General features: G+C 43.9%; 1 protein-coding gene across 5 annotated transcripts in view; it reads left to right on the forward strand.

The window, feature by feature from the left end:
- The window catches only part of ago4 (argonaute RISC component 4), a 101,519-nt gene that overhangs the window by 50,691 nt on the left and 36,977 nt on the right, over window positions 1–13,851 (forward strand). For all 5 annotated transcript variants that reach the window (XM_084312622.1, XM_084312618.1, XM_084312619.1 and 2 more), the window contains exons 5-6: window positions 1,766–1,947; window positions 6,312–6,448. In XM_084312622.1, the coding sequence (XP_084168748.1) occupies window positions 1,766–1,947; window positions 6,312–6,448 (319 nt within the window). The remainder of the gene's footprint in view (window positions 1–1,765; window positions 1,948–6,311; window positions 6,449–13,851) is intronic.

Raw genomic sequence — 13,851 nt, forward strand, 5'->3', positions numbered from 1 at the left:
GGCCTGAGATCCACCAGGAGGACCCACTGAGCTCTCTGGCGGTTCAGGAGCGCCATCTGGTGGCCGATCGGCGCAACCGCTTAACAGGAAGCGCAGTAGAGGTTTTGCTGGTCGGCCGTAATACTTCCGGGCACTCGGTATAGGTTCCGGCACTCTAGCTCGTCACACTACATAGCGATCGATTGCCAATAACTCGATAAACAACATGATTTGGACGTATATACCATTATACAAGCTGGAGATGGACCGGGTAATAATATATCCCATAATGATAAAATGTCTACTCGACGATGATCGCCCAACGGCGCGTGGAGACTGGGGTGAGTTTCAGCGTGTAACGTTACCATCTTCGATACTAACTGCTTTTATCAACATTTGACCCACATTAGATGATTGGTATAACGCTGCCCACGGAATTATAAACGCCCCCTCGCCCATCCGGTCAACATCAGATGACGTGTAGTAACTTCTAGAAGTACGTCTAGTTGGAATTTTTTATATCTCGCTGATTGCCATCAAACTGTATTTCATCATCAATATAATGCATTTGGGGCTATATATCACGTTCTGGAGAAAGCTGCAGAAAGAGATGAAAACATACTTATACATTAGACCATACTTTACTATGAATATGTGAATGAAAAAGTTTAACGTTGCTACACAATGAACAATACATATAGGACCTTGAATGGGCCCTAATAATGGCAATGTAGCAATAGAATTTAAAAAGTTATAGCCATGCAAAGAAGGGGACTTTCTCTATAGACAAATAGAGCCGGCAACCTACGGTTGATAATGAATTTAACCCATGGCAGCCAAAGTGTTAATACTTTTTTTTTGTTTACTTTTTTTTTTTACTGTATGTAGCACAGGGGCTCATACAGAAACAAGCATTTCATCAAAGTATTCTGTATTTTGTTGTGACAAATAATAAACAAACTTGAACTTGAACAGACTAGCTAATATCTTGGTAATGGTCTTAAGGTGTTTATAAGCATCTTGGTATTATGATTGATCACATATATTCCCGTATACATGAGAACATTCAATATTGTAAGTATTGCCATGGAAACGGAACTCGCACAGCCCACGAAACGCAACTGTAGCGTAAGTGTTCACAAGCCTTCCAGCTAGTTTTTCATATTCATGTTTCTCATAGTTAGGAGGATATGAGCTTACCCTAGTTTTCCATGTGAATGTTTATCATAGTTAGGAGGATATGAGCTTGCCCTAGTTTTTGGTGTTTGTTTACATGCATCAACTTAAAGGACGAAATACTCAAGTTGCCCAAAATAATATATCAATATTAATGTGCAGTGTAAACACATTGTTTAGCAAGAGTTGCAGCCTGTTTGGGAATGTTTCCAAATGAACATTGGAAACCCGAGTGTGCAGTGCCCCCCGGCTCGAACCGTAATTTAACCAAAGCACCAGGGCAAAGGACCACTTTGGAAGCTAAGTGGACACTTGATCACATGTCTGTCTGACTGTTTTGTTTGAGACCGGAGCCTTACTGTGTCATTATCTTATTTCAATGTTGACTGGCCTTCTCTGTTCATCGCCCAACCTTGTCCCTCTCATCTCTCCCTCCCTCCCTCCCCCTCGTCTGTTCCTCCCTCCCTCCCTCCCTCCCTCCCTCCCTTCCTCCCTCCCTCCCTCCCTCCCTCTCATCTGTCCCGCCCTCCCTCCTTCCTTCCTCCCTCCTTTCCTCCCTCCCTCCCTCCCTCCCTCCCTCCCTCCCTCCCTCCCTCCCTCCCTCCCCCAGGTGGATCTGGAGGTGACTCTGCCTGGTGAGGGGAAGGACCAGACCTTCAAGGTGTCCCTGCAGTGGGTTTCAGTGGTCAGCCTTCAGAACCTGCTGGAGGCCCTGTCTGGGCACTTGAACGAGGTGCCGGAGGACTCGGTGCAGGCTCTGGACGTCATCACGCGACACCTGCCTTCCATGAGGTTATTATTATTCTTTTTGCTTTTCCATTTCCCCCCCCCCATCCCAATTTTGTCGTTTATGCCAATTCCCTTCCTGGTCATTGCGCGCATCGCCCCACTGTCGGTCTGGGGAGGGTGTAGAACTACCGCATGCCTCCTCCCATACTCGATGTGGAGTCACCAGCCGCTTCTTTTCACCTGACGGCGAGGAGTTTCACTGGGAGGGCGTAATGCGTGCAGAGGTTTGTGCTATTTCCCCCAGATCCCCTCCCTGCTGAACAGGCCGACCAGTAGGAGTCGCTGTTTGCAACGACCAGGACTCGTACCCCACCTGGTTCCCACCCGCGAACACTGACAATTGTGTTCGTAGGGATGACTGACCAAGCTGGATTAGATCCCAGAGTCTCTGCCGTGGTAGGCAAGTGCTTAGTCCTCTACGCTACCCAGCCCCACCCCGGAGCCGCTGTTGCTATCCCTTTAGATTCTCGTTGGTTATCGTGGCAATCACGTCTCAGTTTTACGGGAGGACACACAAGCAAACGGCACACGAGTCAGTGTACATCGGGAAATGCTAATGAGTAGAAGTGGGTTTTGAGTAGACTTGAAGGCATCTGTCGATACCTTGAGAAACTCCTATGGTAAAGGACCATAGGCAAAAACGGAAGCAGGCAGGTCTTAAAACTGAATGTGACTCCCCAGGTCTGTAGCTAGTTGCAGCTTATTGGGTCAGAAAAGGCCACCCACAAGGAAATGTAGACACTTTAGATCTTTGTTTCTTTCCTACATTTGAACCATTTCACTACCACACTACCAAAGGGTTAACCCTTTCACTGAGACAATACAGAAGGTTAACCCTTTCACAACCACGGCGTGTCTGTAGTCAGCGGCTCCGGGAGGTGGGAGTTACAGGGAAGGCTCGCGACTTCTTCCACTCCTACCTCTCGGAGAGGCAGGAATATGTGTTACCTCCGGTGTCCCCCAGGGGTCAATCCTGGGGCCCCTGCTCTTTTTTTTTATCTACATGTTCCCCCTTGGCAACATACTTGGAAGCCACAACATCGAGTTCCACTAATATGCCGATGACACCCAAATATACCTCCAAACCTCCCCTGAGTCACGCCTGGCTACCAGTGGCCTTGATGATATCCGCCATTGGATGAGTTGTAACTCTCCCTGCAGCTCAATGGCAGTAAGACAAAAGCCATCCTCATCGGCACCCCCCATCAAACCAAACAGGCCGGTATCACCCATATCACCATTGACAATCACTCTATCCCCCTCTCCTCACTTGTCACCAGCTTGGGGGTAAAGTTGGACTCATCACTGTCATTTGATGCACACATAAAAACAGTCTGCAGTCGGACCTCCTTCTACCACCTGAGGAACATCTCCGAACTTAGACCCTCACTCTCCCAGTCCGACGCCAAAAAAAACTGGTTCACGCATTTGTCAGTTCCCCCATCGACTACTGTAACTCTCTGCTGGCAGGCCTTCCCTCCAAAACCTTCCAGAGGTTACAGTACGTCCAGAACACCAAAACCCGGAAAATACAACCATCACCCCAGTCCTCCATTCCCTTCACTGGCTGCCAATAAACCAGCGGATCAGCTTCAAGGTTCTCCTGCTTGTCTATAAGGCCATAAACCACTCCGGCCCGACCTATCTCCAGGACCTCCTCTCACCTCAACCTGCATCCAGGTCACTCGGGTCTGGCAGCCAAAACCTCCTCGCCATCCCACGCACTAGGCTGTCAACCATGGGGCACCGTGCCTTTTCCCACACTGGGTCCGCGCCTGTGGAATCAGCTGCCAGGTTCCATCAAGGCCTCTGTCTCCATTGCTGCCTTCACGGCCAGTCTTAAAAGCCATTTATTTGACTCTGCCTTCCACTAGGGCCTGTTTTTTTTAATCTGCTCCTATGTTTTTTTTTTTTTTTATAACTTTCTTTTTATTGTTTTTCACAATAAGCAAACAATCACAAACAACAAGACATAACAAAAACACAATCCCGGGCTGCATTATTAGTGTCACTTTACAAAAATATACTTTTCACATGCGGAGTTCTCAATTCTCTTACTTTCCCTATAGGTATGGTGAATATTCTTTACAACTATACATCATCCACTGGTTGTCGTCATTAACATATAAAAGTCCCACTTTTCCCAGTACTTCAAACCTTTCTCTTCCTGTAATCTGAGAATAAAAGTAAGTCTTTCCATTGTGTATATTTCGCCTATAATGGCCAACCATTTTTCTTTTGTTGGAGGTTCTTGTTGATACCAGAGACGCGTGATCGCTTTCTTACTTGCTGCTAAAAATATTTTCATCAAATATCTGTCTCCTCCTACCAATTCCTCAGGTAAGTTATCCAGGTACAAATAGGAGAAGGTCTCCGGTATCTTAAAATTCAATATAACCTGCATGGTGGAGTGAACTGAACATCTTGCCAATAACGTTGAATACCTGGACAATTCCAAAAGATATGAGAGTAGTTTGCCTCCCTCTGGCCGCACCGTCTCCAACATGGTTGCTCTATGCCTACTTGTCGGGATTTGATTTTGGTTGTTATGAAGAATCTAGTCAAGTTTTTCCAGCAGAATTCTCTCCATGTTTTTGAATTAGTCGAGCTACATTGAGTTCTGCACATGTTCTCCCATTCGTCTTCGGTTATTTCAATGTTTGATTCCTTTTCCCAATTTGTCTTAATGTAACTTGTGGAGTCAGTTCTGGCCTGTGCTCCTATGTTTTATGTTTTATTTTATTCATTTGAAATGTTTTTATGTTTTAAAAATGTTTTCTTATGTTTTATTTAATTTATTTTAATGTTCATGTTTTAAACCTTTTATTTTATTTTAAATGTTCCTTCTGCTGTGAAGCACATTGAGATTTCACTGAGTTTAAAGTGTGCTATATAAATTAAATCTATTATTATTATTATTATTATTATTATTATTAACAGTCTGTAGTGTGGTAATAATAATAATGACTTGGATTTATATAGCGCTCTTCACTGACCCAGAACGCTTCACAGAGTCCATTATTCGTTCATACACAGTCATACCGATGGTGGTAAGCTACAATTGCAGCCAGAGCTGCCCTGAGGCAGACTCACGGAAGCGTGGCGAATAATCAACGCCTACGGCCCCTCCGACCACCACCAACATTCATTCACATGCATACACATTCATACGAGGCAAGTAGGTTAAGTGTCTTGCCCAAGGACACAACGGCAGTGGGATGGGCTTGAGCGGGATTCGAACCACCAACCCTTGGATCATTGGACAACCCGCTCTACCCCTGAGCCACGCCGCCCCGTAGTGAAAGGGTTAACCTGTAGTGTGGTTGTGAAAGGGTTAAACAAATGCATTCTTCATCATTCTTCAACTTTATTGGTCAATTACATAATATAACTATATTTGTGTATATAACTATATACACTCTTCATATTTGTTCATACTTTTTGCACATTACTGCTCAATTGCACAGCCCTGTTAAATATTCCATCCCACTGTGTTGTTATTTTTATTCTAATTGGTGTATATATACTCGACCACATCGTGCACAATTGTACAGCCCTGCCCTATTCTATTACATTTTATAATTCTATTCTATTGTACTTCTATTATAATTTAGTTTATATTCCATTTATTCTTATTCAACCTTTTATTTTATTCTACCGTAATTGTCTGTCCGTTAATGTCTCACCAAACGACCAAATAAAATTCCTTGTATGTTAGCCCCTTTCGTGACTGAATCTGTGATGCACTGAGTGAAGTGAATACACAGTCCCTTATCCCACCATGTAAAATTCCTACAATTTAAGTCTCTAGTTTTTCTCTTATCAAAACGCTTCTCGTACAAGTATCGCAGAGAAATGTCAAAGGTACTCACAGTTGCACGAGGGACAGACAAACGCTAGGGTTTGAAAGCTCTGCGTTGCTAATAAACATTTAAAATTATTTTTCATAAACTGGTCAACGGCTTTATTTTCGTCTTTGGGTGCCTGATGCGCATGCGCCCAGGCGCATCAGGCAGCTAAAGCCGTTTTGAGCAGTGTTGACCAGTTTATACAAATTATTTAAAATGTTTATTAGCAACGCCGAGCTTTCAAACCCTAGCGTTTGTCTGTCCGAAACCCTTGTGCAACTGTGAGTACCTTTGACATTTCTCTGCGATACTTGTACGAGAAGCGTTTTGATAGAGAAAAGCGAGACAGACTTAATTGTAGGAATTTTACATGGTGGGATAAGGGACTGTGTATAAACTACTTTGCAATAAAGACCTTTCTGATCCTGATAACGCATGTAGTATTCAACTCCCAAGTCAGTAATTTATACCTGCACACCGACTCCGTTACTGAGTCCTACTTGCTGTCTGTGTGTCCAGGTACACTCCAGTGGGGCGTTCGTTTTTCTCCCCGCCAGAGGGTTACTACCACCCGCTGGGTGGAGGCAGAGAGGTCTGGTTCGGCTTCCACCAGTCTGTCCGTCCGGCCATGTGGAACATGATGCTCAATATCGACGGTAAGACTTGACCCCTCGTTTTAACCCGTCAAGATTTGTTTGTATGCATGTTTTTTTTTTTAAAGGGGACATGCATTATAAATGTCTTTTTTTCTGTGTTTAGCATGGTTTTATAGTAATACGGGTTAGTATCAATGGGTCTGTGTCTCTAATTACCATATTGACTCATCAGCCTAGTCTCGAGTTCACGAGATCCTCCCTCACTCAACTAAGCTGTTCTGATTTGACGGTTTTGCTGACGTTAATATAGCACTGATTTGCATAACTCGCGCCCCCTCTATGGTTGACGGCGACAGCAGAGCGACTTCCTCAAACAGAGCGAGGCAGATAGTGTAACCCGACACTTCCTCAAACAGAGCGAGGCAGACAACGAGCGAGTGAGAGTGGGAAGGAAGGAAGGAAGGAGCGAGCGAGCGAGCGAGCGTCGGGGAAACAAAACGCGCGCGAGGAGGAAGAAGCAGCAGCAGCAGCAGCAGCAGCAGCAGCAGCAGCAGCAGCAGCAGCAGCAGCAGCAGCAGCAGCAGCAGCAGCACATACTCATTTACACACAAATACTCATTTACACACAACCTGGACCTCACAGGGAAGCAGCAGTAGCACATACTCATTTACACAGTGCTTATGGGCGGAGCCTCGCTGCGTCTATGCCAAATACAACGCCGCTCGGTTTCTGCCTAGCCGTTTTGCGCTCTGATTGGCCGAGCGCGCGCATGAGCCGCGACAAGCCTCTCTGCCTCTGTATGTTGGAGAACCAGCGGTCTTCCGCTCCTCCTCACTCGAGAGTGAGAGCAAAGCCGCGGCACCTCGGCACAGCTCAGCCCTGTGTGACACGAGCAGGAAGGAGGAGATGGGAGTCCTTCCAATCGGAATATGTTGTTTCTTTACACATATGTTGGATTATGAATATGTCTTTATAGCTACAAATGAATGACTAATTCGGTCAGAAAGCAGTAACACAACAGTTGCAATGTTGTGTTACTGCTTCTCGGCATAAGCCCTGTTGTGAAGGGCCAGATTAAACCGAATATATATATTTATTTATATATATATATTTAATTGTATTTGTATATTCTCTAATATTCCCTGATATCCCTTGTATATTCCTTGTACAATATGCATTGAATATCCATTCTAGCCTACTGAACATCCCATAATAGTCTCCATTCTACTATTGGTCGAGACCTTGGTGCCAGGCTGCCATACCCCTCAGACCCAGTTCAAACGTACCGCTCGACATGTACGAACAAGTCCTAGTTCCGCGTAGGAATCTGGCTACCGCACCACTAATGGGACTATTTGTTCATAGTGCGTATATATACTGCGCTACTAAAGTAGGACTTTCTTTTCAGTCCAGTTTCTTACCCTCCAATAGAGTCACAGACGTAAAGCCTCCCCGCGACGCCACGTGTGGGAGTAAGGCCAAGTTCGGCCTACCATCGGTATTGAGACATCGTGTATATTAATATTTGAATAGTCATATTTCGCACTATATCGTCGAGTTGGACGTAGTCTATTAAGCTAATAATAGTCTGTTAATATATAGTGCTTCGTGCGGTGAGAATACTACCGTAGTCAGTACCCCATCGTTTCGGGCAGAGAACTGGCTGCTTACCCAGGGTGGTTGACCCTATGTGAAGCTGCACCCGAGGAGCCCCAGAGCCGACGAGCGAGTGGACCTGTATACCGGATTATTCTACCGACGACAGCCCGCCTTCCCAGGCACGGATTATGCTTTGGATACTTTGATTATTCCATGGATAAAGACCCCCGACACTGCCGTGTGTTGGAACCCCCCCCCCTGGAGAGGACGCAAGGTGAGGAGACGCTCTGCAAGACGAGGTCGCTTCACGTCTCTCCCCCGTGGACCGGAGAGAGCCGGCCCACAAAGAGTCTACCTGCTTTCATCTGTGGTCCAAGGATCGCCGGCGCATTGAACGGCACTACAGTGGGTTCACCTGGGATACCCTTGGCCGGACGAGGCAGCCGGATTCTACCCCCCCCCCCCCCCTCCTACTCCTGTCGGCTTACAAGCGACCGGATTAACCCCCTCTAGTGTATCTAGTATAATCATTAAAGTATCATTGCTGTTATTCCTTAATTATTCCAGGTCGTATATTTACCACCTGCGCCTTCAGAGATTGGACATTCTCTATTGATATACCGACGAATACTCCTTGCCATAAAAGTGCATACTATTTCAATTCATAAATGTAATTAAGTGATTAAGTGCTTATTCTACACACCATCGCTGTGTAGAAATAAAGACCTGTTTCTAATTCGTACATTTGTGTTGGATCCGTTTCATCTACGTGAGAGTGTTCATGATAATATATTTATGCCGTGTACTGGGTGGCCGAATATTAAGTACAAAGGTAGTGGTAGTAAGTATCATATCTAGTAATACAGTCAGGGAATTGTACCCCTCAGTTACAAGCCCCATAATGAGACCGTCTCTCAGCGATGCCGCTCGCGGGAGCATATTCTCCCCGCTGGCGATCGCAGCACGGAGGGTCGCGGACCAGCCTGGCAGCAGAGGGCAGAGGGGCTTGTCGCGGCTCATGCGCATGCGCGCGCTCGGCCAATCAAGAGCGCAAAACGGCTACGCGGAAACCGAACGGCGTTGTATTTGGCATAGACGCAGCCAGGCCAACACAGCCTGAAATCCAAAGTGAGAAAAATGTTTTTTAATAAAAGCTTACAGGTGTGTTCAATAGACTCACAGGAATTGTGTAAAGTTGCCCAAATAGTGCTAGGAATAGCAATGCATGTCCCCTTTAAATTTTATTTATGGTATTGTGGTGAAATCTGTCTGTCCCTCCCCCTCCAATACATCCCACCGTCTAGCCCATAGATATATATATAAACACTAGATGGCTCAAGGCGGAGTCTCCCACGTAGTTCACAGACGGCCATCTTGCTTGAGTGGACTACTGCTTTAAGGTGATGATCAAACAAAAATACTCTTAACTCGCTGAAATGTTGACTGATTTACAAACGGTTTGGTTTATTACAAACGTATTAACGTGGCTAAGAATTATTTTTATTTACATTTTTAAAGTCCATTATAAGTATGCAGTATGATAACCACATCTCTGACGTTTTTAACAAACCAAACGGTTGAAAATTGAGCAAGCTATCGTTATTTCAATAGTACATGCACCATAGACATGCATGTTATGAGTGGGCGTTTTCCACCCATGCAAGATGGCCGCCATTTGGCAACGTCTGTCTCCGTTGGCCAGCAGCGTGGGTGAGTCATCTAGTGATATATATATCTATGGTCTAGCCAAGGCCAGATTAAGACTTCAGAGGCCCCTGGGCCAGATTCTTGTGGAGGCCCCCCCCACACACACATACACGTGCACGCACGCACAGTGGTGTTTTTATGTCACTTTAAAAAATATATAGAATATTTAGAAGTGGTGGGCTCTGAGGGCCAAGCTAAAAGGACTTTGATCACCCCTGCCCACTTTGACAACCTAGGATGGCTTAGAGTAGACGACAGAGTACAGCAACTTGCAATGGGCCTGGTCTACAAGATACACCACACGACCAAGGTACCCATGTACATGTCAAAATACTTCCCAAAGGTCAGTGAATACCACGATCACAACACCAGAGGGAGCTCCACAAATCATGTTAAACCCAGATTCGGCTCAAACAAGGGACTAAACACGTTTCGCAATTATGCCACATCAATGTGGAACGCCCTACCCAAAGCTGTAAAGGAATGTGAATCACTACCCACTTTCAAAAACACTCTCAAAGAACACCTACGGGAGACTGCAATTCGAAACTGGCCCCTGTAAATGTCCTAACATATACCCCCTCCAATGTACAGTAAATTACCAAGTATGGTTTTGTCAATATTCCAATGTACAGTTTTGCTTGTACCGACCCACCCACCGAACACCTCCAATGTACAGTCCCCCCCACCCCACCTACCCAACCTCCTCCAATGTACAGTTTTTACGTCACATGTATATACTCTCTTTTCTGGACTCTTTTCGTATCACAAACAGTACTGTATTTGCAAATCTGGTATGTCATAAATGTATAGATGTAGCAGTACTGTCTATCTGTATGTCATATATGTTATGATGAATTGAAAATGGGGGACCCTGATGTAAACAAGACGAAAGTCTTTCTCTGGTCTGCATCCCCTTAACAATTATTGAGCTGTACTGTACTGTACTGTACCCATTCTACAATCTGTTAATAAAGTTTTCAATCAATCAAGAAGAGAAAAGAAACGCATCATGTTTAGATGGGGGGATGGCGCTATCTTCAGGAAGAAAAAAAACATGCACACACTTTGGAGACAAGAATATAATATTAGAATAGTAAGCTTACTTTTACATGAATGTCAATTTAAATTATAATTAGGGAAGGGAGGGGGTTGAAATGTGTTTTTGTCCTGTGTTACTGTCTGTGAATGAATGAATGAAAATTGTATTTAACAGATTGCAGAATGGGTACAAATAATACAGTACGGCTCAATACACACAATTGTTAAGGGGATGCAGACCAGAGAAGGACGTTTGTCTTGTTTACATCAGGGTCCCCCATTTTCAATTCATAGTGACATGTATGACATGCACAACATATATGACATCATGACATTTATGGCATAGGGACATACATGACATACAGGTATATAGTACTGTTACATTTGTGACATATGATATGCAAATATACAGTACTGTTACCCATAGATCCTGACGGAGAGTATATACATATGATGGGGAGGGGACTGTACATTAGGAGGGGGTGGGTGGGTGGGAGAGAAATATACATACGGTGGGGAGAGAATATATACATTACATACGGTGGGGAGGGGACTGTATTAGGTGGGGGTGGGGATGTATGTATGTATGTATGTATGTATGTATAAAAGAAAAAAAATACAATAGAAATATTGACTGACGTTTCCTAGGCGACTCTTTCGAAGTTGGTTAAGGTTAGAGTATGGAATCAGGCCTGGTGTTCTATCGCCCTGCTATAAGACAAACTCTAACCTTAACCAACTTCGAAAGAGTGCCTAAGCTTAACCGGTGAAAGAAAGAGGCGTCACACGATTGGCGCTACGAGAAACGTCAGTGGCCAATCAGAGCGCAGAAAGCAAACGCGGAACTGGAAATCCGTTGGTAAAAGTATTCAGGTGTCGGGGCTGGGATGTGGAGATGCAAGTTTTGACTTTTTATTGCTGTTTTTACCTCAAACTGAAAACCTCAAACTCTTATGAAGAGGAGAAAAAATACTCAAGATTAGCCACTTGCAGACGGCAGGGTGTGACGTACTGTATATTTTTGTTGACTAAATATTTTAGTTGATGAAATATGTTTTCATTTCAGTGTCACAGTATGACATCGATCTCCAAAATAAGAAAAAAAATAAAAATAAAATAATAATAATAATTTGGGGCCTCTAGTGACGAGGGGCCTCCAATTTCTTTTTAAATTAAAGTTAAAAAAATCATAATACTAATTTGATGCCTCTTGTGACGAGGGGCCTCTAGTGACGAGGGGCCTTCAAAAAAATAAAAGATTTAAGTTAAAAATGTTGGGGCCTATAGTGACGAGGGGCCTCCAAAAAAAATTGAAAATAAAAAAAATAAAAATTTTGGAGGCCCCTCATCACTAGAGGCTCACGGGCCGCGGCCCTGGCCGGCCCGGTCGTTAATCCGGCCCTGGGTCTAGCCATTCCTTTGTGTCTACCTCGAATATCATTTAATCTCCTATCCCACCTTCCTGTCTCACCCCTCCTCCCTCCAGCCCCTCCCTTTGCCCCGCACCCCTTGTCTCATCCTCCTATCCCCCTTCCTACCTGGGTAGTGGGTACATGACCACACCCCTTTTATGAATGAATGAATGAAGTTTATTTTTCGGTCTTGTTTACAGACAAATCAAACACACCCGTGTGGACTTGCAAAGGGAAAAGAAAAAAGAAAAAGAAATCACAAATGTACATACCGTATTCAAGGCAAGCTCACACACAAAATCCAAAATCAAAGACTGAAAAAAAAGCAATAGGCTGAAGCACATGCTTATTTTTGCCTAGCCTTTACAAATTCTTCAAAACTAAATATATTTTAATATAAGAAATAAAAACTTAAAATATGCTGCGATATAATTTTTTAAAAGAAAAAAACAAATGTTTGATGTTTTACTCCAAACTGTACTCCTGAATTATTTGATCCTTTAAGGCTTTTTTTAAATCTCCCCTGAGAAGTACACAACTTCAACCCGTCACTAAGATCGACGTTCTCTTCCATCTGGGAGCCACTTCCGGGGTCTCTGGGGGCCAAGATGTCCGCTCAGGGTCTTCTGAAGCCAAGTCCAATTTGTAACAAACCAACTATTGACCAGCGAATGATATCCTCCGGCATCCACAACAACTGTATCGATGGCCAATGTTATCTGTTTTGTCTAAAAGCAAAACGACTACACAACCCCAAACAGTCCAATCCAATCCACTTTATTTATAAAGCACATTTTAAAAACAACAAAGTTGACCAAAGTGATGTACAAGTCCACGACATAAGATAAAACATAACATTTTTATAAAAGCACACAATAAAAACAAGTACAATATGTCACATAAAAAGGCAGGTCTCTCAAAAACTGTTTAAAACACCGAAAGCCAGAGCAAATAGATGAGGCAGACATTGGGAAACCAAAGTAGGCTCTATTTGATTCGTTGCACTCGTGATAAATGTGCTAAGCTGCCAGAAGACCTGTGTCTTATGGGAAATGCGCTTACTGTCTTCTCCAATCCAATCCACTTTATTTATAAAGCACATTTAAAAACAACAAAGTTGACCAAAGTGCTGTACAAGTCCACAACATAAGATAAAACATAAAAACATAAAAATTTAATAAAAGCACACAATAAAAACAAGTACAATATGTCACATAAAAGGGCAGGTCTCTCAAACTGTTTAAAACACCGAAAGCCAGAGCAAATAGATGCGTCTTGAGGCGTGATTGGAACACCTGCAGAGTGGGGGCCTGCCTAACATGCAGTGGCAGCTCATTCCAGAGCTTTGGGGCTGCCACAGCGAAAGCACGGTCCCCTGGACGGTAGGGATGGGAATTGATAGGATTTTATCGATACGATTCCATTATCGATTCTGCTTATCGATTCGATTCTTTGTCGATTCCCTTATCGATACCTGATCAATTTATAATTTAAATAAATAAATTGGAAATGCAACAGAACTACATTTAGTCATTTAGCTGACGCTTTTATCCAAAGCGACTTACAAGTTCTGTACGACAAGCCATCAGGAAGGGCACAACTCTATCAGCTGAGCAACAATGTTCATCAAAGTGTTGAGTGCTACAGTGTAGGTTAGTTTATTAGGACAAGTGCATGACAGTACGGTTAGTTAGGGTTAGATA

Source organism: Notolepis coatsorum (genome assembly GCF_963971535.1).
Source record: "Notolepis coatsorum genome assembly, chromosome: 4".
NCBI classification, from domain to species: domain Eukaryota; kingdom Metazoa; phylum Chordata; class Actinopteri; order Aulopiformes; family Paralepididae; genus Notolepis; species Notolepis coatsorum.